General features: G+C 46.9%; 1 protein-coding gene across 1 annotated transcript in view; it reads right to left on the bottom strand.

Annotated features, from left to right (window-relative positions):
- The window catches only part of epb41l5 (erythrocyte membrane protein band 4.1 like 5), a 218,616-nt gene that overhangs the window by 19,374 nt on the left and 173,068 nt on the right, over positions 1–26,174 (bottom strand). The window contains 3 exon segments of the mRNA XM_085986877.1: positions 14,076–14,178; positions 19,685–19,789; positions 25,416–25,477. Of these exon segments, the coding sequence (XP_085843003.1) occupies positions 14,076–14,178; positions 19,685–19,789; positions 25,416–25,477 (270 nt within the window).

The following is a 26,174-nucleotide window of genomic DNA, read 5'->3' as shown; positions in this document are numbered from 1 at the left end:
TCTGTCTGTCCGTCTGTCTGTCATCGCGTGTGTGTCTGTCGGGGTCCGTCCGTCTGTCTGTCATCTCGTGTGCGTCTGTCGGGCTATGCGCTCGAAAGTTACAGGGCGTACCTACGTGCGCGTTACCTCCAAAGAAAGCTTACGCTTCCGAGACGGTTTTAAGCGTATTTACGTTTCGGCCAGGCTAAAATCGCGCCCGCGGTATCCCAAAAACCTTCAACATTCCGCTCATTAGCATCTCATTATCCGCTCATTAGCGACAGAGTGACCTCAAGGTGGACCAATTGTACGGCGGCTTGCTGCCGCATGCGGCCGGGCCCTCCTACGGTCGAGTGACGGGACGATTGACCAATCCTACGCTTTGGTGACCTGACGGTCGACCAATCGGTGCGTGTGTGGGCGGGCCTTATTGTTCTGAACCGAGGTGAGTAGCCGCCATCTTGCTTCCATTCTTTTTCCTGCTTTCTGCGTCTTTCTTTTCAAATATACATTTCCAGCAAAATAAAATTCAATTTATTAAATTCTTTTAAAATAAATCACTCATTTGTAAATATTTTATCTAACCTGAACATTCTTTTTCCTACCTTTGCCCGTTTTTTTTCTTAGGCCTGAAAGCCTGGGCCTTTCTTGCCCAGCCAGGCCCGAGCTAGGTAACTGGGCTGCTGCTAAGCTCCTCACCCGCCACCTCCCCCCCGCCCCCCCGGTGTCACGTTACCCGGGGCAACGGCGTCACGTTACCCGGGGCAACGGCGTCAGCCACGAGGGTCAGGGTGCGCGCGCAGCAGGAACAGGTGAGACTCTGTTCCGCGCTCGGCTCGGGCGGGGGGGGGGGGCGGGGCTCTCGAGAGTGCGGATCTCGGCCTTGGTGAGCGGGAAGGGTTACCCCGGCAACGGGAGTGCGGGCCGGCTGGGGCTTGGAGAGCGGGGCTCTCGGGAGTGCGGGGCGGGCTCGAAGAGCGGGGCTCTCGGGAGTGCGGGGCGGGGCGGCAGGGTTACCCCAGCAACCGGGCGTGGCCTTGGCCGTCTCTCAGCCTCAAGCCCTCCCTTCCTCCCCCCCCGCCCTCCCTTCCCTCCCCCCCGCCCTCCCTTCCCTCTTCCCCCCCCGCCCCCGCCCTCCCCCTTCCCCCCTCCCTCCCTTGCCCCCCACCCCCTCCCTTCCCCCCCGCCCTCCCTTGCCCCCCGCCCCCTCTCCCTTCCCCCCCGCCCTCCCTTGCCCCCCGCCCCCTCTCCCTTCCCCCCCGCCCTCCCTTGCCCCCCGCCCCCTCTCCCTTCCCCCCCCGCCCTCCCCCCCGCCCTCTCTCTTCCCCCCAGTCGCTCTCTCTCTTCCCCCCCAGTCGCTCTCTCTCTTCCCCCCCAGTCGCTCTCTCTCTTCCCCCCCCAGTCGCTCTCTCTCTTCCCCCCCAGTCGCTCTCTCTCTTCCCCCCCAGTCGCTCTCTCTCTTCCCCCCCAGTCGCTCTCTCTCTTCCCCCCCAGTCGCTCTCTCTCTTCCCCCCCAGTCGCTCTCTCTCTTCCCCCCCCAGTCGCTCTCTCTCTTCCCCCCCAGTCGCTCTCTCTCTTCCCCCCCAGTCGCTCTCTCTCTTCCCCCCCAGTCGCTCTCTCTCTTCCCCCCCAGTCGCTCTCTCTCTTCCCCCCCCAGTCGCTCTCTCTCTTCCCCCCCAGTCGCTCTCTCTCTTCCCCCCCAGTCGCTCTCTCTCTTCCCCCCCCAGTCGCTCTCTCTCTTCCCCCCCCAGTCGCTCTCTCTCTTCCCCCCCAGTCGCTCTCTCTCTTCCCCCCCAGTCGCTCTCTCTCTTCCCCCCCAGTCGCTCTCTCTCTTCCCCCCCAGTCGCTCTCTCTCTTCCCCCCCAGTCGCTCTCTCTCTTCCCCCCCAGTCGCGCTCTCCCCCCCTCCCCCCAGTCGCTCTCTCTCTCTTCCAACAACAACATGCCCTCGAAAAAGCCTCGGCACCGCCGGGCACTTCAGCTGGTTAATATATATTGTGAATAGCTGGGGTCCAAGGACCGATCCCTGCGGTACCCCACTAGTCACTGCTTGCCACTCGGAAAAAGAGCCGTTTATGCCAACTCTTTGCTTTCTGTCTGTCAACCAGGTCTCTATCCAAGTCAATACCATGCCCCCAATCCCATGTGCCTTAACTTTACATGTTAATCTCTTATGTGGGACCTTATCAAAAGCCTTTTGAAAGTCCAAATACACCACATCCACCGGTTCTCCCTTATCTATTTTACCAGTTACATCCTCAAAAAATTCCAGTAGGTTAGTCAAGCATGATTTACCTTTTGTAAATCCATGTTGACTTTGTCCGATCCGGTCACAGTTTTCCAAGTGCTCTGCTACGTCAAGGTTGGTTGATCGGAGGTAGGAACTGCTAGGATTTCACTGGTATGGCTTAGTGAGCCAACTCCCAATAACATGGAAAGATAGCTCGCAATAAAGAGAAACAAAATGGTTCCCCTTTCCATTTTAACAGGATCGAGCTCATTGGTGATGCTCCATCGGTTAACATAAGAAATCGGAGCAGGAATAGATCACTTGGCCCCTCGAGCCTGCTCCGCCATTCAATAAGATCGTGGCTGATCTTGGGCTCAAAGCCACTTCCCTGTTCGCTCCCCATAACCCTTCACTCCCTTATCTTGCAAAAATCTGTCTATCTCCACCTTAAATGTATTTAATGACCCAGCCTCCACGGCTTTCTGGGGCAGAGAATTCCACAGATACACGACCTTCAGAGAAGAAATTCCTCCTCACCTCAGTTCTAAATGGGCGACCCTTTATTCTGAAACTATGCCCCCGAGTTCTAGATTTCCCCACGGGGGGAAACATCCTCTGCATCTACCCTGTCGAGCCCCCTCAGTATCTTATATGTTTCAATAAGATCACCTCTCATTCTTCTAAATTCCAATGAGTATAGGCTCAACCTTTCCTCATAAGTCAACCCCCTCATCTCTGGAATTAACCGAGTGAATCGTCTCTGAACTGCCTCCAATGCAAGGATATCCTTCCTACACACTCACTGTCCAGGCTGGTGCACGATGAGCAACTAGGTGAGGCACTCAAAGGCATCGAGCAACCACGCAACTGTACCCGAGCTGGAATTAGCACCTTCAGGAGAGAAAGAGGGAGAAACTGGTGAATAAATTAGGAAAAGAAATAAAAGTCACTCGGGGCGTTCAGCTGATGGCTTATCGTTATTATTTCCGCCTCCGTAGCATCACCTGTCTTCGCCTCTGCCCCAACTCATCTGCTGCTAAAACCCTCATCCATGCTTTTATTACCTCCGGCTCCCTCAAACAATAGCTGAATTTTTAATGCTTCAAAGAAACCGCAGAGCAGCCAGCGTTCTCTTGACAGTTCAGCGAGTTTATTTAGTGAGCGGCAGAGTCATACGCACCAGGAGAGTCCCAGGTCTGATTTCAGTCTGTACTTATCCGCTCCATCACCAAACCGCTTACACCGCCCGCTCCACCCCTCCCTCTGCTCCATCACCAAGACTGCCCCTCGCTCAGCTCCTCCGCTGCCGAAACCCCCAGCCATACTTTTATTGCCTCCAGGCGCGACTATTTCAATGCACTCCTGGCCGGCCACCTCATCTTGCACTCATCCAAAACTCTGCCGCCCGCATCGAGTCCCGTTGACCCATCACCCTCCCCCGTGCTCGCTGACCCACACTGGCTCCCGGTCCGGCAATGCCTCGATTTTAAAATTCTCATCCTTGCTTTCAAAACCCTCCATGGCCTCGCCCTTCACTATCTCTGTAACCTCTTCCAGCCCTACAACCCTCCGAGATCTCCGCGCTCCTCCAATTTTGGCCCCTTGCACTTCCCCGATTTAAACGCTCCACCATTGGTGGCCATGCCTTCAGCTGCCTAGACCCCCAAGCTCTGGAATTCCCTCCCTAAACCTCTCCGCCTCTCTCTCCTCCTTTAAGACCCTCCTTAAAACCTCTCTCTTTATATCTCCTTATTTGGCTTGGTGTCAAATTTTGTTTGATAATACTTCTGTGAAGCGCCTTGGGATGTTTTACTATGTTAAATGCGCTCTATAAAGGTAAGTTGTTGTTCCCAGGTCAGGCTGTCGGAGGCGCAGCAGAACACTGGATTTCACATCCAAGTTTTATCCTCAGCACAGTATATCCCAAAAAGTATTTAAAGTTCAATATCAACATGAAAAAACAGACACAGTCAGCTCACAAATTTACACGAGGCTGCTTTTGATTTGAAATATGTAATTTCAAAACAATACCAGCAGAGGGAGCCCCTTCACCACAGAACAGTCAGTGGCAAATCCAACTAACGGCCAACAAAATAACTTTTAATTAAACTTTAACTGATTTCCAAGTGTGTTTGAAGTTAGAGTTTCGTACAGAGGCTTAAAACTAGTTTCTGTACCTCGGGTTAGGGAGGGGATTCCTGTCCCTGATCACGCTCCAGGAACGTCTGAGTTTAATCAGAGGACATCATTTTCTTTGAACGCTTTTGTCTATATTAGTTGTAAGTATATTGCAGATGGGAGCAAAGAAAGGCTGTTTGACTGGGCGGGGCAGTTGGAGGCGAGTGGTAACGCAATGAAACCTCCAGTAATACGGCCAACCAGAGGTGGCAGCCCTCGTACTAGAAGGCACCAGGCATCTGTAGAACCCTACCCCAGCAGGATCCAACACATCAAATGTTATCATCGCAGTGGGCTTGTTATGACAGACGCACAAGGCTGCCTAGCCCAAGAAAAAGGAGTCGTTTGTTTTTCCAGGAGACTCTACTGCCCCCTTGTGGCAAAACGGATCAGGAACGAGCAGCAGGGGGTGTCAACCCCACACCTAACTGGGTAGGTAGCTCCTCCGTATCTTGATGACTGGGAGGATTTGTGTCCTGTTGCCTGTAAGTGAGATCAATATAAATCTCTGGAGAATCGTGGCTTTGGGGAAAAGAAGACAGCAGGATGTTTTATATCTTAATAAAGATATCCATTTTTCCCCCCCCCAATAAAACGCAGTGTGATAGTCGGCCTCTGTTCAGTCAATGACACCTGGGGGGGGAAGTGGACAAGTTGGACAACATCCTGTGACAAACCCCAGTAAATTCTACACTTACCGTGCGTTAACGGGATTTACTGCTCCAGAGCCACAATTTTGCACACACAGTCCTGGAGGCCGTGACCGTGTTAGTTTGTGAGCGTTACTGAACCATCGTTCCAGCAGCACTCGGTATGTTCAGGCTCTCCCTTCACATGGGCGGAGGAGGAGGAGATGGAGGGAAAACTGGCCAGTTGGCTATTGTGATATGCAAGTGAAAGGTCCCTATTCAGGTCAATGATCCCTGCCCCAAACGCAGACAAAGACTGTACTCTTTGAAGTAGGTCATCGGGGCCTAGCGGTAAAGCCAGCGGAAAATACCCCACCCACAGGGAGCTAGAGGGCTGGAGTCACGAGTACTCTTGCACTCATCAAAAACACTAGGGCAAACTGCCACTGGAAAATGCAGCCTCTAATAATTGAGGGGGTCTTACCCAACGGCCCGCCTCCACCATTGGCTCTCGAGGGGTGCGGTCTATAAAGAGGGCCAGGTCGGCATGTACAGGAACGGTCGCTCCAAACTCACCCGGAGACACGCAAAAGGAGGCTCTAATTCAGCGGAACGCGCAGCGAGAGTTGGCCAACATGAAAATGCACTTCAGATCTACAAGACGATGGAGGGAGAGGATGCCTGGGTCAAGCTCCTCCAGTGGGTTCACGTGCCACCTGGTGTGGTGCTGGGAGATAGATACACAGCAGAAGGCCCCAGGGTCGATGCTAAGCTCTTGCTCCGGATTAGCTCATTTTCAGCTGAAGTGCACTGAAGCACAAGTGCCCCCGGGTTAAAGAGGAAAAGAACGGCAGCCAGGGATTTCACTCTTAATCACCCTCCAGCGACTCCTGGTGCATGTGTGGGGGAACATCACGAGGATTTAAATAAGGGCAATTACGAGGGCATGAAAGCAGAGCTAGCTAAAGTGAACTGGCAAATTGGGTTAAGGGACAGGTCAATAGAGTGGCAGTGACAGACATTTAAGGGGATATTTCAGAATACACAGAATATATACATTCCAACAAGAAAAATTCCAAGGGGAGGACCCACCATCCGTGGTTAACTAAAAAAGTTAAAGATAGTATCAAACTTAAAGAAAAAGCATATAATTGTGCAAAGATGGGTGGCAGGTCAGAAGATTGGATAGAATATAAAAAACAGCAAAGAATGACTAAGAGCTCGAATTTCCAAGCCCCGAGGAAGTGGGTTTGGAGGCAGGAGTGGTGGAAAAATTGCAGAATCGGGGGGGGGGGGGGGGGGGGGGGGGCAGGAACCCATCCCGCCCCCAACCCGCCTCCGTGCCAATGTCCCAGGTGGCGGGTATCCGACCTGTGCTGGGAACCGCCTCCCCGAGGCGGGAAGGGGATTAGTGCCAATTAACTGCCTGTTAACAGGTAGTTAACAGGCAGTTTTTTGCCTAAACTCTATTTTCAGCCCTGAAGTGTGGGCTTCCCGACAGCTCCAAACCACGCCAAGTTAGCGAGGCGGACTGTCGGTCTGAAGGGGTTGGAGGGGTCGAGATGTCCGTTGTGCAGGTGAGTGATGGGTGCATGTGTGCAGAGGTTAAGTGTGTGAGGTAAGTGTAAAGTGTTTTAATAAGTTTTACTTACCTTTACTTTCTCCTGCAGGCTTCCTCCCTTCAGGCCTCGGGAGTCCCTCAGCTCACTGGCACAGAAAGCAGAATGGCCGCTGAACTGTCAAACGCTGCAGCATTCTGCTTTCTGGTCTGGAGAGATCTCTAACTGAGTCTGAGTAGAAGGACTCAAGTTAGAAGACAGATTGTCAGTGTTTGAAGCTTCACAGAGCTGTCAAACGCTGATTTTTCATCTGTCAAAAGCTCTTGACAGATGAAATGTCAATCGCTGACGTCACCAGTAACCAGGTGTCCCTTAACTGGCCTGCTGAGCCCGCTGGGCGGGGTTAACAAGGTCAATCAAGGGAAAATAGCGTGGGTTGGCTACAAGTCGATGGAGGCGGGACTTCAACCCAAAAAGTGAGAGTCCCGCCTCCAAAAGCTCCCCATTGACAAAATCCAGTCCTAAAAGATTAATGAGAGAAAAATTAGAATATGAGAGAAAGCTGGCTAGAAATATAAAAACAGATAGTAAGAGTTTCTATAGATATTTAAAAAAGGAAAAAAAAGAGTTAACAAAGTGAGCGTTGGTCCTATAGAAAGTGAGTCTGGGGAATTAATAATGGAAAATAAGGAGATGGCAGTTGAATTGAACAGGTATTTTGCATCGGTCTTCACTATAGAGGATACAAGTAACATCCCAGAAATAGCTGTAAATCAGGAAATGGAAGGGAGGGAGGAACTCAAGAAAATTATAATCACCAGGGAAGTGGTACTGAGCAAATTGTTGGAGCTGCGGGCTGATGAGTCCCCGGGTCCTGATGGACTTCATCCTAGGGTCTTAAAAGGAGTGGCTAGTGAGATAGTTGATGTGTTGGTTTTAATTTTCCAAAATTCCCTAGATTCGGGGAAGGTTCCATCAAATTGGAAAATAGCGAATGTAACGCCTTTATTCAAAAAGGGAGGGAAACAGAAAGCAGGAAACTACAGGCCAGTTAGCTTAACATCTGTCATAGGGAAGATGTTAGAAGCTATTATTAAAGACGTTATAGCAGGGCACTTGGAAAAGTTCAAGGTAATCAGGCAGAGTCAACATGGTTTTGTGAAAGGGAAATCATGTTTAACCAATTTATTGGAGTTCTTTGAGGAAGTAACATGTGCTGTGGATAAAGGGGAACTGGTGGATGTACTGTACTTAGATTTCCATAAGGCATTTGATAAGGTGCCACATCAAACGTTATTGTGGAAAATAAAAGCTCATGGTGTAGGGGGTAACATATTGGCATGGATGGATAGAAGATTGGTTAGCTGACAGGAAACACAGAGTAGGCATAAATGGGGCATTTTCTGGTTGGCAAAATGCAATGAGTGGTGTGTCACAGGGATCAGTGCTGGGGCCTCAACTTTTTACAATTTATATAAATTACTTGGATGAAGGGACTGAAGGTATGGTTGCTAAATTTGCTGATGACACAAAGATAGGTAGGAAAGTAAATTGTGAAGAGGACATAAGGAGACTACAAAGGGATATAGATAGGCTAAATGAGTGGGCAAAGATCTGGCAAATGGAGTATAATGTGGGAAAATGTGAAATTGTCCATTTTGGCAGGAAGAATAAAAAAGCATATTATCTAAATGGTGAGAGATTGCAGAGCTCTGAGATGCAGAGGGATCTGTGTGTCCTAGTGCATGAATCGCAAAAGGTTAGTATGCAGGTACAGCAAGTAATTAGGAAAGCTAATAGAATGTTATTGTTTATTGCGAGGGGAATTGGATACAAAAGTAGGGAGGTTATGCTTCAGTTATACAGGGCATTGGTGAGACCACATCTGGAGCACTGTGTACAGTATTGGTCTCCTTATTTAAAGAAGGATGTAAATGCGTTGGAAGCAGTTCAGAGAAGGTTTCCTAGACTAATAACTGGAATGGGCGGGTTGTCTTATGAGGAAAGGTTGGACAGGCTAGGCTTGTATCCGCTGGAGTTTAGAAGAGTAAGAGGTGAATTGATTGAAACATACAAGATCCTAAGGGGTCTGGACAGGGTGGATGTGGAGAGGATGTTTCCTCTTATAGAACATAAGAACTAGGAGCAGGAGTAGGCCAATCGGCCCCTCGAGCCTGCTCCGCCATTCAATAAGATCATGGCTGATCTGATCCTAACCTCAAATCTACTATCACTCTACATCCCTCCCGAACCCATGTGATCTCCTGGGAGAGGCGAAAAACCAGATAAAAAACCCAATGGCCAATTTGGGAGAAAAAAATCTGTGAAATTCCTCTCCGACCCATCTAGGCGATCAAAACTCGTCCAGGAGATCACTCTGTCCCTATATTTTCTACAGTACTTACCTTCTGTAAAAGGTGATCTCCACCCCAGCCAGGAACAGGAATAAAACCATCTCCTGAAATCTAACACAGAATTAGAACACAAGAAGTAGGAGCAGAACCAGGCTACACGGCCCCTGGGCCCGCTCCACTACCCACAGGGCCATGACCGATCCGAACCTAGACTCATGTCCAATTTCCTGCCCGCTCCCCGTAACCCCTAATTCCCTTTACTTCTAAGAAACTGTCTATTTCGGTTTTAAATTTATTTATTTAATAATGTAGCTTCCACAGCTTTCTGGAGCAGCAAATTCCACAGACCTACTACCCTCTGAATGAAGAAGTTTCTCCTCATCTCAGTTTTGAAAGAACAGCCCCTTATTCTAAGATTATGCCCCCTAGTTCTAGTTTTGCACATCATTAAGAACATAAGAAATAGGAGCAGGAGTAGGCCAATCGGCCCCTCGAGCCTGCTCTGCCATTCAATAAGATCATGGCTGATCTGATCCTAACCGCCAATCTACTATCACAGAACCATCTCCTGAATCTAACAGAATTAGACACACGAAATAGGAGCAGGATCAGGCTACACGGCCCCTGGGCCCGCTCCGCTACCCACAGGGCCATGACCGATCCGAACCTAGACTCATGTCCAAATTCCTGCCTGCTCCCCGTAACCCTTAATTCCCTTTACTTCTAGGAAACTGTCTATTTCTGTTTTAAATTTATGTAATGATGTAGCTTCTACAGCTTTTTGGGGCAGCATATTCCACGGACCTACCACCCTCTGAGTGAAGTAGTTCCTCCTCATCTCAGTTTTGAAAGAGCAGCCCCTTATTCTAAGACTATCACAGGAATCACAGGAACCCCACAGTGCAGATAGAGGCCATTTCGGCCCATCGAGCCTGCACCGACACATATCCCACCCTATCCCCGTAACCCCACGTATTTAATCCCCCTAACACTAAGGGTCAATTTATCATAGCCAATCAACCTAACCAGCACATCTTTGGACTATGTCCCCTAGTTCAAGTTTCACCCATCATCGGGAACATCCTCCCCGCATCCACCCGATCAAGCACCTTCACAATCTTATATGTTTCAATAAGATCGCCTCTCATTCTTCTGAACTCCAATGAGTAGAGTCCCAATCTACTCAACCTCTCCTCATATGTCCACCCCCTCATCCCCGGGATTAACCGAGTGAACCTTCTTTGTACTGACTCGAGAGCAAGTATGTCTTTTCTTAAGTATGGACACCAAAACTGTATGCAGTATTCCAGGTGCGGTCTCACCAATACCTTGTACAACTGCAACAATACCTCCCTGTTTTTATATTCTATCCCCCTAGCAATAAAAGCCAACATTCCATTGGCCTTCTTGATCACTTGCTGCACCTGCATACTAACTTTTTGAGTTTCGTGCACCAGGACCCCCAGATCCCTTTGTACTACAGAACTTTCCAGTTTCTTGCCATTAAGATAATAACTTGCTCTATGATTTTTCCTGCCAAAGTGCATAACCTCACACTTTCCAGTATTGTATTCCATCTGCCAAATCTCTGCCCACTTACTTAGCCTGTCTATGTCCCTTTGCAGGACTTTTATGTCCTCCTCACTCACTACTTTCCTTCCCATCTTTGTATCATCTGCAAACTTTGATATGTTACACTTGGTCCCCTCCTCCAAATCATTAATATAGATTGTAAAGAGTTGGGGACCCAGCACTGACCCCTGCGGAACACCACTAGTTACTGATTGCCAGTCTGAGAACGAACCATTTATCCCAACTCTCTGCTTTCTGTTAGATAGCCAATCCTCCACCCATGCCAGAATATTACCCCCAATCCCATGATTTTTTATCTTGAGCAATAATCTTTTGTGTGGCACCTTGTCAAATGCCTTTTGGAAGTCTAAATACACTACGTCCACTGGTTCCCCTTTATCCACCCTATATGTTACTTCCTCAAAGAACTCCAGCAAATTTGTCAAACATGACTTCCCCTTCATAAAACCATGCTGACTTTGTCCTATTAAATTATGTTTATCCAAATGTCCCATTCCTGTCTCCTTAATAATGGACTCTAAAATTTTACCAACCACAGATGTTAGGCTAACAGGTCTATAGTTTCCAGCCTTCTGCCTACTACCCTTTTTAAATAAGGGTGTTACATTAGCAGTTTTCCAATCTGCCGGGACCTTTGCTGAGTCCAGGGAGTTTTGGAAAATTACCAATGCATCCATAATCCCTACCGCCACTTCCCTCAAGACCCTAGGATGTAAGCCATCAGGTCCAGGGGATTTATCTGCCTTGAGTCCCATTATTTTACCAAGTACCACTTCCTTAGTGATTTTAATCGTATTTAGCTCCTCCCCCCCCTAGAGCCCCCTGTTTGTCCAGTGTTGGGATATTCTTAGTGTCCTCTACCGTAAAGACTGATACAAAATAATTATCAGCGTTTTTGCCATCTCCATGTTTCCCACCATTAATTTCCCGGTCTCATCCTCTAAGGGACCAACATTTACTTTAGCCACTCTTTCTTTTTATAGAACTATAGAAACTTTTGCTATCTGTTTTTATATTTTTTGCTAATTTACTTTCATCATCTATCTTCCCTTTCTTAATCAATCTTTTAGTTACTTTTTGCTGTCTTTTAAAGACTTCCCAATCTTCTATCCTCCCACTAGATTTGGCTACCTTATATGCCCTTGTTTTTAGTCGGATACTATCCTTAATTACTTTACTTAGCCACGGATGGCTAGCTTTTTTCCTCAGTGGAATATATATTTTTTGGAAGTTGTAAAATAATTCCTTAAATGTACACCACTGATCATGTACCGTCTTACCCTTTAATCTATTTTCCCAGTCCACTCTACTCAATTCCGCTCTCATACCTTCATAGTCTCCTTTATTCAAGCTCAGCGCGCTTGTTTGAGATCCAACCTTCTCACCCTCTAATTGAATATGGAATTCAACCATGTTATGGTCACTCATTCCAAGGGGATCCTTTACTAGGACATTTTTAATGATTCCTGTCTCATTACACAGGACCAAATCTAAGGTTGCTTGCCCCCTAGTCAGTTCAGTTACATACTGCTCAAGAAACCCATCCCTAATACACTCAATGAACTCATCCTCAAGGCTGCCCTGCCCAATTTGATTTGTCCAGTTAATATGATAGTTAAAATCCCCCATAATTATAGCTGTTCCCTTATTACAAGCCTCAACTATTTCCTGATTAATACTCCGTCCAACAGAGTTGCAACTGTTCGGAGGTCTATAGACTATACCCACTAGTGTTTTTTTCCCCTTATTATTCCGTATCTCCACCCAAACTGTTTCACTATCCTGATCCTTTGACCCAATATCATTTCTCTGTAGTACAGTGATTCCTTCCTTTATTAACATAGCCACCCCACCTCCCCTTCCTTCCTGTCCTTCCTGATTGTTAAATAACCTAGTATATTTAATTCCCAGTCATGGTCACCCTGCAGCCATGTTTCTGTAATGGCCACAAGATCATACCCATATGCAGTTATTTGTGCCATTAACTCGTCCATTTTGTTACGAATGCTACGTGCATTCAGATAAAGAACTTTCAAATATGTTTTGTGACACTTAGTTCCTGCTTTTTCCCCTTTTACTACTTTACCTTGTGGGAGAATCTAGAACTAGGGGGTCACTGTTTAAAAATAAGGGGTCACCCATTTAAGACAGAGATGAGGAGAAATTTTTTCTCAGAGGGTCGTGAGTCTTTGGAACTCTCTTCCTCAGAGGGCGGTGGAAGCAGAGTCTTTGAATATTTTTAAGGCAGAGGTAGATAGATTCTCGATAAGGGGGTGAAAGGTTATCGGGGGTAGGTGGGAATGTGGAGTAATCGGATCAGCCACGATCTTATTGAATGGCGGAGCAGGCTCGAGGGGCCGAGTGGCCGACTCCTGCTCCTAATTCATATGTTCGTAGGGCAGGGCTGGGCTCAGCAGGGATTGCCCCACAGTTGAATAGCTATCACCTACAGTTTGGGCTCACTTATGTAGAACGGCCACTGCGGCTGAAGTATCAGCGATAGCGCAGCATGAGGCAAAAAGAAAAAAAAGAGCAAATGCTGGAAACTGAATATAAAAACAGGAAATGTTGGGAATACGGAGCAGGCCGCTCAGCATCCAACGCTCGACGAAGGTCCTCTACCTGAAATATTAGCCGATTGTACTCCCAGAGTCATGGAACAAGATTGGAAAAAGTAGAGTCGATCGGGAAGAAAATATTTTCCAGGGCTTGCGTCCTTGGAACTATTTCAAGAGCAGTGAGAACAGTTGCTCGTTAACCAATCTGATGAGGACTCGTGCGGTCTGCACATCACAGAAACTCCACAGTGCAGATAGAGGCCATTTCGGCCCATCGAGCCTGCACCGACACATATCCCACCCGATCCCCGTAACCCCTGCACCAACACATATCCCACCCTATCCCCGTAACCCCACGTATTTAATCCCCCTAACACTAAGGGTCAATTTATCATAGCCAATCAACCTAACCCGCACATCTTTGGACATGTTCCAATTGAAAGGTGGTCGTATTATTGACAAGATTCTGTCATTTCCTGTCTCAAGGTGGCTCGTTGTAGTGCACAGTTAAAATGGGATGGTTCAGCCTTTACTAATCTTAGACTTGTGGTGCCTCCACAGTGGCCATTCTTCATAAGTGAGCCTGAACAGCAAGCACAGAGTGAAGAATATGCGCTGTATGCAAATACCTGCCAATGGAGGACCTGGGCACATTATCCAGGTTGTGACATTGGAACTGTTTAACATTGTCCAAGGTCTTTCAGATGAGATACCTGCCTGTTCAGGTGGGCGCAAAAGATCCTTTTTTTCCAACCAAAGTGTAGGGAGATCTCTCAGTGCCCCGACCGACATTCATCCCTCAACCAATACCATCAAAACCGAGTATTTTGGCCATTATCGCATTGCTGTTTGTGGGACCTTGCTGTGTGCAAACCGGCCACCACATTTGCCTACATAACAACAGTGACTACACTTCAAAAGGGCTGAACTGGTCGTGAAGAGCTTTGGGGTGTCCCGAGGAGGTGAGAAGTGCAAAGTCGAAATGTAAGTTCTTACCTTTAGAGCTGGAAGGTTACTGGGTGTTTCAGTGGGAGCTGAAGTCGAGGAAATCATTGGAACGTCACAGTTTGGTCCCGTCTCCTTCTCATTTACATCATCACTATAAAGAACCAAAAGAATGGAGTGAGGAGATGTAATTCTGTAAAAGCCATCTCTTGTAGTACGCTCTATGGAGTCACGAAACCTAAATGATTGACCTTTCTCCCTGGAAAAAGTCTACGTATCGGACGAGCATTTGGATTAAGTCAGGCTTCAAAGTTGAACCTCTTTTCCCACCATCCCAGCCCCCACCCCCCCACTACCCCCTCCCCCGTCCAACTGAAATTCAGTTTATCCAAATGAAGATTGAAAATCTGGATGGGAATATAAGGTAGAGCCTTCCTGGACCACAACATAACAGATACTCTCCTCACAAGTAGACGGAGAGTGGTTGTACACAGCCAGCCTCCCGTTACATTAGTCAGGAAGGAGAAATAAAACCGCAAGGTGAGCAGAGCTTTTAGACACGTTAACTTTGTTCAAACCCACAAAAGATAAAAAAGGGAACATAATTACACAGTTAAGGAAACAGGAACGGCTGCCACTGTCTGGTTTTGCCCGGCAGGAAACCCACAGGATCGGGTGGAATGCCGGTATTACACTCCACCTGATATTACTCTCAAGTGACTTTAAAACCGGGCGGGGTGGAAAAAACCAGGGTTGCACCCAATCCCGTCAGTTTCCCGACGAGTGGGTCAAGTTAAAATTGCTCCCTAAAAATTACAATTTTTTTTTTAGAACCCCATGTTTTCTGGAATACTGTGTGCAGTTCTGGTCGCCACACTATAGGAAGGATGTGATTGCATTGGAGAGGGTGCAGAGGAGATTCACCAGGATGTTATCTGGGCTGGAGCGCTTCAGCTATGAAGAGAGACTGGACAGGCTGGGGTTGTTTTCCTTAGAGCAGAGAAGGCTGAGGGGGGACCTGATTGAGGTGTACAAAATTATGAGGGGCATAGATAGGGTAGATAGAAAGGAACTTTTCCCCTTAGTAGAGGGGTCAATAACCAAGGGGCATAGTTTCAAGGTAAAGGGCAGGAGGTTTAGAGGGGATTTGAGGAAAAACTTTTTCACCCAGAGGGTGGTTGGAATCTGGAACTCACTGCCTGAAAGGGTGGTAGAGGCAGGAACCCTCACAACATTCAAGAAGCATTTAGATGAGCACTTGAAACGCCATAGCATACAAGGCTACGGACCAAGTGCTGGAAAATGGGAATAGAACAGACAGGGCTTGATGGCCGGCATGGACACGAAGGGCCGAAGGGCCTCTTTCTGTGCTGTATAACTCTATGACTATGACTCTATGTATCTGGAGACATTAGTCCTCACGATTCTTCTTTTCAATTAATTTTTAAATCGCTGGCAAAGCAGACACCAGGACCAAGCCATCATGGTCCCAACGCCCATTATGATTCCTGCTCTGTCCTGGATTATTCATAAGATTTCACTAGTTTTAATCGGATGGTACCCAGCAAGACTTCTAGTTAATTTGAAATAAAAAAACTAGCGGATTTGCTATGAAGTTGCTCATGGTGTCAGATTATCTGTCGTTTTATAAGGACAGGGCATTGCGTATTATTCTGCTGCTAAGGTGTAAGTGCGACGCTGTAAGGCCACAAGTTCTAATTGCTGCTCAGTAAACACAGGGAGAGGTCAGAGTTTAACTGCAGATCAGAAGGTGCTCATTGATTTCGGGCTTGCAGCTGAGGATTGGTTTTCTATCCGGCTTTTTTTTTTGGAGTATTTTTCTTTGCCTCTGTAACAAAATGTGACGTCAGGTTTGTGAGACACGTGGTAGATTTTTATTTTGTGGATCTAATTCAAAAGAAACTGCAAGTACATCAGAAGTCAGGGAGGTGCCAGGTCCATCGGCAGGGGACAAGAGAAAGGACGTAGATCAGAACTCATCGGATTATCACATTCGCGTTCTGACCAATTGTCTACGCTCAACATGCTCGAGTGGAGCATAAACGCCGGCGGAGACCAGTTGGGCCGAATGGCCTGTTTCTGTGCGATAAGGTCTACCTAACCTATTCAATCTACATACGTTAACTTCTCTGTTCATGCTGATGGAGCTTCTGGTTAGTTCCAGCATGCTGTGTCGGATGAGAGAGTCCGGCATTCAGCTCTTACTTCTCATCTCTACTTAATTGTCAGTTCCTTCCCTGTTCCATTTCTGTTTACTTACGTCCCTTGCTAATCTCTTTTTTAAGCAAACTTCCTCTGTTTACAAACAATGAAATGGTGTAAATTATATTGAGCTATGTCATCTGAATACAGGAAACTCTCTCTTTACCGGCACCTAAATAACCAGAAATCTCTCTTAACCGGCAAAATTCAGGAGTAGGTCCAGGTAAGTTTTACTTCATATTAGTGGCCGTTCCTGGATCTGTGGCCGTGTAACCGGGGTTCCTGGATCTGTGACCGTGTAACCGGGGGTCCTGGATCTGTGGCCGTGTAACCGGGGTTCCTGGATCAGTGGCCGTGTAACCGGGGTTCCTGGATCTGTGGCCGTGTAACCGGGGGTCCTGGATCTGTGGCCGTGTAACCGGGGTTCCTGGATCTGTGGCCGTGTAACTGGTGTTCCTGGATCTGTGGCCGTGTAACCGGGGTTCCTGGATCTGTGGCCGTGTAACTGGGATTCCTGCACCTGTTGCCATGCAACAGGGACGCCTGGATCTGTGGCTGTGTACGGGGCTCTCGTACCTTTTACTGTACCTCTCTGTAATCCGGACTTTTTGATCAACGGGCACCACGCCGGTCCCGTTGGTGCCGGATAAAAAAAAAAAAGTTTCCTGTATTTGAATGCAACACCATTGTGCAGAAAGCAATATATAGCTCTTTTTCTCTCCCCCACACATGAAACAATTTGCTCTACACTTTTATTCACGAGTCCAGTGTCATAACAGTAAAGTCTATCCTAAGGTATGGCTGAGTATGGGAAGGGGGGGCGGGTGGGGGAAAGAGAAGGTCACCGCGGTCTTTCTAGGGTCAACAGCAAAATACTGCGGGTGTTGGAAATCTGAAAGAACAGAAAATGATGGAACCACACAGCCAGGCCAGGCAGCATCCGCGGAGAGAGAAACAACTTGACCCTTTCTAGGGTCAAGTTGGCTACAAGGTGACACACCTGGCAATGGAGGTTCAGAACCAAGGCAACCCTCTGAGACCGACTCGGTAATCTGCTACCCGAACCAGGCAGTGATTCTTCCCAAATAAAAACAGAAAATGCTGGAAATGCTCAGCAGGTCAGGCAGCATCTGTTGAGAGAGAGAGAAAGAGTGTTAACGTTTCAGGTCGATGACACTTCGTCAGAACACGTTCTGACGAAAGGTCATCGACCTGAAACAATCTTAACTCTGTTTCTCTCTCCACAGATGTTGCCTGACCAGCATTTTTGGTTTTTATTTCAGATTTCCAGCATCCGCAGTATTTTGCTTTTGTATTAGTGATTCTTCCCAATTGGCTCCTGCAATTCAAAGCCCGAATGCAGGAAGCTGGCCTGTGCTGTACGGTCTACAGTTTGAGAGTTCACCAGCATCTCTGCACACAGGTTGGGGGGCAGGGGTCCCTAACTCTCTGCCAACCTGCTTGTAAGCACTCTGAAAGTGGGCAATTGGGGTGTGTCCCATCACCGGGGGGTGAGGGTGGGGGAGGAGAGAGAGAGAGAGAGAGAGAGAGAGAACACTCCATATCGAGCAATAGGAAACACCTCTTGGGTGAGTTCCTCAGTCGCTTGGTTTGGAGAGTTTTCAACATGGCGATGGGTTTCCAAGTCTGTCAGATAGCTGGCTGGGACAAAGTAACACTTAGCAATGCAATAACCAGACAGGAAGGCGATCGGGTAGAATCAAGTCAATACAAGAAAACCCATCAGGACATCCAGGAAGAGAGGGGGAAGGCCACTGAAATGGATTGAGTTTCATTTCTGAAGAGAAAAGGCATCGAGGGATAATGGTGAGGCAGCCAGCAGATAGGGCTGATGCTTCAAAGGAGAGGAGCTTGTTTGGGCCTCATGGCCATCTCTTATATAGAAGCTTGGTTCTGATGAGAAATAATTGCAGGAAGATTGGGGATAATAGAACATGTTTTGGAGACAAAATATAAAAACAATAAAGGAAGTTGCAATCATGGATTTTGCCACCATTTCACACCAGATCGGATTTGGAAAAGAGTTACAGGAAACTCTCGTTTAAACGGCACCTAAATATCCAGAATTCTCTATTAACCGGCAAAATTCATACTCCGAAAACAACACCTCAATAATCGGCAATGTTGCCGAGTCTGAGTCTCCCGCGGTGGCCGAGTTAGTCAGTGGGGGTAGTTCTCCAAACTGCCACTACTCGGCTTCTTGGCGCTATCGGAAGTCGGAACACCTCAATACCCCTGTAACAGGAGTCTGACTCTCCCGCGCTGCCGGTAGTCTCTCCTGATCCACCATTTTACAGGGGTACTGTGTGTCTCCCACGCTGCTGGTAGTCATTGCATTGCATGACCCTCAACTGGCAGTATTGTACTTAATCAAGCATCTTCCACCATCCATTTAACACAACATTCTGTAGGTGAGTACCCAATTACTGTATACTGCACATTTCTTGATTTTTTTTAATTTTTCTTTTGTTAAAAATACCCTCTCCATCATCCGGAATTTTTGATCAACCAGCAACACGCCGGTCCCGTCGGTGCCGGATACCAAAGAGTTTCCTGTATATTTAAATGTTGGGGGGTTCTTAAAGCAAATTGTAATCATACAAGTTTTTAAAACCGAGAAGAAAAGGTGGTTAATATGCTAATGGACTTGGCGTTGACATCGTGTCACATTGACTGTGCTGTAGCCTGTCCCACGGCTTGTAATCTTCGCCTCCTCCAAAGTCAAGGCGAGATCATAACTTTAGTCCCATTGCTCATTCTCTGTATTCCCAATCTCACGACATCCCATGAACATTCACTCCCTGACAAATGGATGAATCAAACGCTCTTCCTCTCAAACCAAGTGGTTTAATAAAGATTCTCTCCCCATTCCTCATCATGTTAAATACATTCGGATTTCCCCTCCCCCGCATTTAAAAAAAAAGAAAACTAATCCCACCTTGAGCAACACTACAGTGTTATCAGCTGAATAGGTCTGGCCATCATGTGGGGGAAAAAAATGATCTTTTCAAAAAGCATGACAAAGAAATAGCCAGAAAAAATATATACCCCAGTATGGTAGAGATTGCCTGTAGTTAAATAATCCTGGCAGGGTCATGACCTAGATTTAGCTTTCCTCTTAATCAAATCCAGCAGCTTGTCTGGAAAGTGGCTCACAGCAACAAGGAAGTCAGGCAAAGGCAATACAACACTTGCTCAAATGTTAATTTAGTGAGAGGAACTACATTCGGGATTGCTTCCTAGGTTTCACGACTAGCGTTTTCTCCAGTTCATTACTTGGTGATCATATTTGGTCCAGAGATTGCCCATCTGTAAAATGATGACTGGGCAGAACCACGTTCCTTCTGCACAGAGGTTTCTTTTCCTTGTCAACCGCAACTGCAATCCCGCGAGTGTTATATCCCGAAAGTACTTACGAGGGGAAGAGGGCGCAGGCTGGCATGGTTTTCAGTGGGCCCCTGGCACCTTGCCGCTCGGGGATGTTACTCGTCAAAAAACTGGTGTCTGCGGCTCCTAACCCCCTGTTTAAAATATGAAAGATAGCATGATCATAATGTACTACACACACATCAGAAGTACACATGGAAGAGTCTACGGACTGTCACAATATCGACCGTCGAGAGTGGAGTTAACTACTACCCACCACCCCTGTGCTCGCTGACCTACATTGTCCTCCAGTCCGGCAACGCCTCAATTTTAAAATTCTCATCCTTGTTTTCAGATCCCTCCATAGACTTGCCCCTCCCTATCTCTGTAACCCTCCTCCAGCCATACAACCCTCCCAGATCAAAGGGTGGTGGAGGCAGACACAATCCCACTTTTCCAAAAGGGAATTGGATAAGTACCTGAAGGAAAATAATTTGCAGGGCAATGGGGAAAGGGCGGGGGGAGTGGGACTAGCTGAAGTGCTCGTGCAGAAAGCCGGCACGAGCTCGACGGGCCGAATGGCCTCTTTCCGTGCTGTACCCATTGTATGATTCTATGATCCAATTCTGGCCTCGAGCATCCACGATTATAATCACTCCACCATTGCTGGCCATGCCTTCAGCTGCCAAGGCCCTGAAATTCCCTCCCTAAACCTCTCCGCCTCTCTACCTCTCTTTGCTCCTTTAAAACGCTCCTTAAAACCTACCTCTGACCAAGCTGACCGGCCCTAATATCTCACGTGGCTCGGTGTCAAGTTTTGTTTGATAATCGCTCCTGTGATGCGCCTTGGGATGTTTTACTACATTAAAGGTGAATTTTAAATGCAAGTTGTTGTTGTTTTTAAGTGGCTGCTGATGAACAGTGCAAGTACTGCAGTGGCCATTAGTGACAGAAAGCAGGCACGGCCGCACCGCGACAGTAATGTACTTATATCGTCACTTAAAGGTCTCAACTGACAAAAAAAGTGATATTTGCTGTAAGCCTGTACCTCAGACCAATGCGGGACTCACCTCCTTTCCTGAATGTCAGGACACTTTACTGAGGTTCCATGGACACCCTTCAGCAGCTCACCTCAATAGCCTAGACAATGAGTATCGACAGGTCATTGAACCGGGGGAGGCATCGCATTTGGGCCTAATCCAGACACATTACTGGCAGTCTAACAAAAGGGTCTTCGACCTGAAACGTTAACTCTGTTTCTCTCTCCACGGATGCTGCCTGGCCTGCTGAGTTTTTCCAGCGTTTTCTGTTGTTATTTCAGATTTCCAACATCCGCAGTATTTTGCCATTACACTACTGGCAGTGATTGTTTGATAGTGACCAGGAACAGGAACTCTAGCTGACTGTCCCTTCCCTATCCCCGAGGCACTGAGGGCAATTGCAGCTCCCTCAGCGACACTAAAAAAGACTGGAACCTGGAGTCTTCCTGATCTATATGGTTCAGCTGATCACCGAGCCACTGGAAGATGACTATATATTAAGTCAAAAATCGTCACATTACAACTTTCAGTAACAGTTCAAATTGAAACTTCCTCAAACTTTATTTGAAGACGTACTAATTGGATGCACTTTTGTTACTGAACAACAAACACAATTACAGAAAGAAAGACAGACTTGCAATTACATAGCACCTTTCACAACCACCGGACATCTCAAAGCGCTTTACAGCCAATGAAGTACTTTTTAATTTTAAGTGTAGTCACTGTTGTATTGTAGGAATTGTTGTAATTATACTTTAGTGTTTTGTTGTATGGAATAAGAGGGGACTAAAGCCCCAAATCTCTATAATTTCTAACAGAGGGGAGAATGGGCAGTGGAAGCTCGATTCAAGGCCACTCATGGATCACCTAGTGGCCATCTCAGGAACTGCACAGGTAAGGAAAGCACTTACATTTCTGACAGCATCTCAACATGTCCTCAGACATCCCAAAGTGCTTCACGGTCAATGAATTACTTCTGACGTTTAGCCGCTGTTATGTTGGCAGACAATTTGTGCCCAAGATCCCACAAAACAGCAAATGTGATGAATGACCACACCTCCTGACTCCCCAAAGCCTTTCCACCATCTACAAGGCACAAGTCAGGCGTGTGAGGGAATACTCTCCACTTGCCTGGATGAGAGCAGCTCCAACAACACAAGAAGCTCGACACCATCCAGGACAATGCAGCCCGCTTGATTGGCACCCCATCCACCACCTTAAACATTCACTCCCTCCACCACCGGCGTACCGTGGCTGCAGTGTGTATCATCTACAAGATGCACTGCAGCAACTCGCCAAGGCTTCTTCGGCAGCACCTCCCAAACCCGCAAGCTCTTCCACCTAGAAGGACAAGGGCAGCAGACGCATGGGAACACCACCACCTCCAAGTTCCCCTCCAAGTCACACACCATACTGACTTAGATGTATATCGCCGATCCTTCATCGTCGCTGGGTCAAAATCCTGGAACTCCCTCCCTAACAGCACTGTGGGAGTACCTTCAACACACGGACTGCAGCGGTTCAAGAAGGCGGCCCTTCTCAAGGGCAATTAGGGATGGGCAATAAATGCTGGCTTTGCAGCGACGCCCACATCCCATAAAAACGAATTTAAAAAAAAGACCTGTTCACTTGTTTTTGCTGGCATTGGTTGAGGGAGGAATGTTGGCCAAGAGCCTGGGAGAACTCCTTGCTAGAGTTGTGCAATGGGATCTTTTACATCAGGTAGGTATGGCCTCGGTTTAATGTCTCAGCTGAAAGACAGCCTTTCTGACAATGCAGATTCCCTCAATGCTACACTGGAGCTTAGATTATGTGCTCAAGTTCCAGAGTGGGGCTCGAACCCCCAATCTTCTAACTCAAGAGGCGAGAGTACCACCAATTGAGCCAAACTGACATGCAAAGAAAAAAAACCATTAAGCCTGCCAAGCGGACCCAGTCATTTAGGCCCATATTCACACCATTTTTATCTGCACCGTGCTACGAACTAACAGGACTAAAATTGAATGGGACAACAGCAACAAAATAGAGAGAAGTCAAAAAAAACAATTAGGAAGGCAAAGAGGAATTATGAAATTAAATTATCAAGGAACATAAAACAAAATAGTAAAATATTTTACAGGCACATCAATAAAAAAAGGAAGGTTGGGATGGGAATAGGGCCATTAAGGGATAGACAGGATAATACCACAGGTAACAATAAAGAGATGGCAGAAATATTAAATAATTATTTTGCTTCGGTATTTACCAGGGAGATAGAACAGGTGGACATGCCATTGGATGATGAGATGAGTAATGAGATAAGTGCATTTAAAATAAAAAGAGGGGATATATTAAATAAACTAATCAAACTCAGAGGATAAAACCCCTGGTCCGGATGGATTGCATCTATGCATTTTAAAAGAATCTAGGAAAGAGATAGCAGAGGCATTACTACACATATTTAATAATTCTTTAGAAAAAGGTGTAGTGCCAGAGAACTGGTGGATAGCTAACGTAATACCTAAATTCAAGAAGGGGCATAGAACATGTCCAGGGAATTATAGACCAGTCAGCTTAACATCGGTGGTAGGAAAAATAATGGAATCCCTACTAAAAGGAGAAAATAGAAGAACATCTAGAAACCAAAAATATAAATAGTCAGCATGGATTTCAAAAGGGAAAGTCTTGCTTGACCCACCTCATTGAATTTTTTGAAGAGGTAACAGAGAGAGTAGACAATTGTAATGCAGCAGATATAATTTATCTAGATTTTCAAAAGGCCTTCGATAAGGTACCCCATAATAGACTGATGAACAAGGTCAGGGAATGCGGAGTCAGGGGACAAGTAGCAGAATGGATTGCTGGCTGGCTTCAAGACAAAGCAGAGAGTGGGAGTAAAGGGGAGCTATTCCCAGTGGCAGAAGGTGGGTAGTGGTGTTCCACAAGGATCAGTGCTGGGACCACTGCCGTTCACAATTTATATATTAACTATTTAGACTTTGGAATTAAACACAATTTCTAAATTTGCGGACGACACCAAATTGGAGGGGATAGTCAATTGCAACAAATTGCAGGAGGACATCAATAAACTTGCAGAATGGGCATATAGTTGGCAAATGAAGATCAACACAGATAAATGTGAGGTATTACATTTTGGTAGGAAGAATAGGGAGGTCACTTATCACTTGGAGGGTGCGAGTCTGGGTGGGGTAGAGGAACAAAGGGATCTCGGAGTACAAATACACAAATCACTAAACGTTGCGACACAGGTTAGTAAAAAAAGCAAACCAAGCACTAGGGTTTATTTCTAGAGAGATAGAATTGAAAAGTAGGGAAGTTATGCTAAACCTGTATCGAACCTTGGTTAGACCACACTCTGAGTACTGCGTACAGTTCTGGTCGCCATATTATAAAAAGGATATAGAGGCACTGGAGAGGGTGCAGAGAAGATTTACCAGGATGATACCAGAAATGCGAGGGTATACATATCAGGAAAGGATGAACAGGCTGGGTTTCTTTTCTCTTTAAAAAAAAGGCGGAGGGGTGACCCAATAGAGGTCTTTAAAATTATGAAGGTTTTGATAGAGTGGATAGAGAGAGGGGGTTTCCACTTGTGGGGAGGAGCACAACTAGAGGCCATCAATATAAAATAGTCACCAAGAAATCCAATAGGGAATTCAGAAGAAACTTCTTTACCCATGGAGTGGTGAGAATGTGGAACTCGCTACCACAGGGAGTGGTTGAGGTGAATAGTATAGATGCATTTAAGGGGAGGCTGGACAAGCACGAGGGAGAAGGGAATCGAGGGTTATGCTGATAGATTTAGATGAGGAAAGATGGGAGGAGGCTCGAATGGCCTGTTTCTGTGCCGTATAGCCCATGTAATCCTATGCAACGGGAGATGTCCTGTAGGACTATGTAATAATTCAGTGTTTCAAGCCTGGTATGGTGTGGTATAGGGGCACCTAAAGGAGGGGAAAATATACTGAGCCATAGGCCGTAGCTCCCTGATGGCCAGCAGGCTAAGTGCCCTATAGAACATGAAGCCATACAATCCAGGCGTTCCCAGGTTTGATCCCTGGCCAGTGTTGAGGTAGCTGATCTTAGCATCAGCGGCAGTAAGTGTTACTATTGGCGTCAGTACCACTGGGTTAGGGAGAGGGATAACAAAATCAACCAATGCTCCCATTAAGATCACTGTCCAGGAGCCCCTGCTGGAATGTGTGTGCGCGCGCGCGCGCGCAAGCGTCTGTGCGTGTGCAAGTGAATGTGCGCGTGCGAGCATATGTGCGCATGCGTGAGCAAGTGTGCGCGTGCGAATCTTCGCGTGCATGGGAGCGAGACTGTGCGTGAGTGAGCGCGAGTCTGCGTGCGAGCAAGAGTGCGTGTGCGCGAGCGAGCGCAAGAGTGTGTGTGCGTATGTGCGAGCGAGTGTGTGCGAGAGTGCACGAGCGAGTGTGTATGCGCATGTGAGTGAGCAAGAGTGTGCATGCATGCATATAACATTTGGTGAGGGCAAGTTTGCATTTGGTGGTCATGCACTCTGCAGTCAAGTAACCTGCTAACAGTCACTGTCTAGGGTTGTACATGAAGAACGGCCCTTGTGAGTGAGGTATTGGAGGGCTGCCAGTGTCTGTGGAAATGTACTTGGGGTAGAGTCAACACCTTCAGGAGAGGGAGGGAGAACATTTTTAAAAATTTTTTTAATGACATACGGGCCAAAAGGAAAATTATGCAGTGAAAGTCATGTTCTGCACCTCACCTAAATGCTGTGTCGAACATGTTAGAGTTTTTGTCGTTTGGTCTGGATTCATCTCTAGGCACCTGGAGAAGGAAAATGCAAAACTCATATCAATCAATAATCTGAACGATAGCCAACACCGTGTCACATTATTGGCAGGGACAGATGAAGTGCACAGCATTCAAACCCATCTGTACTTCTATTCATACCTTGTTAGAGTCATAGTCATACAGCACAGAAAGAGGCCTTCAGCCCATCGTGTCCATGCCGGCCATCAAACCCTGTCTATTCTAATCCCATTTTCCAGCACTTGGTCCGTAGCCTTGTATGCTATGGCGTTTCAAGTGCTCATCTAAATGCTTCTTGAATGTTGTGAGGGTTCCTGCCTCCACCATCTATTAAACTTACTTAAAGCTATATTCCTGTAATCAATGAAAAATATCACTGAGATTCATCTGATTTTGAGATAAAATTTGGGGAAACTATTTTAAAAAGAGGCCATTTACAGCAGCACTTAATTTGTTTCAATCAAAAGTTCCCAGGACAGCAACTCAGTCCTGATTTACACGACCTGTATATAATTTACTACAGCACATCGAACTCCTTCACATGTATTGCGAAGGGTCACCGATTGACTGGACTGTGCATACACAGGACATACAATGCAAGCCTGTTAAATTTACCAGTATTCCCATTTTCAAATCTTAGAAATTCGGATTATGATTTTCTCTGAAGTTACTTATTGTGTTACAGATTCCAACAGTTGGGAATGCAGTCGCA

The sequence above is a fragment of the Somniosus microcephalus genome, chromosome 4 (assembly GCF_052327205.1).
Source record: "Somniosus microcephalus isolate GS21.2 chromosome 4, FLI_Smic_1.0, whole genome shotgun sequence".
In the NCBI taxonomy this organism is placed as follows: domain Eukaryota; kingdom Metazoa; phylum Chordata; class Chondrichthyes; order Squaliformes; family Somniosidae; genus Somniosus; species Somniosus microcephalus.
Note: the sequence above shows the minus strand (reverse complement) of the source record. Positions and strands in the feature narration are given on the sequence as shown.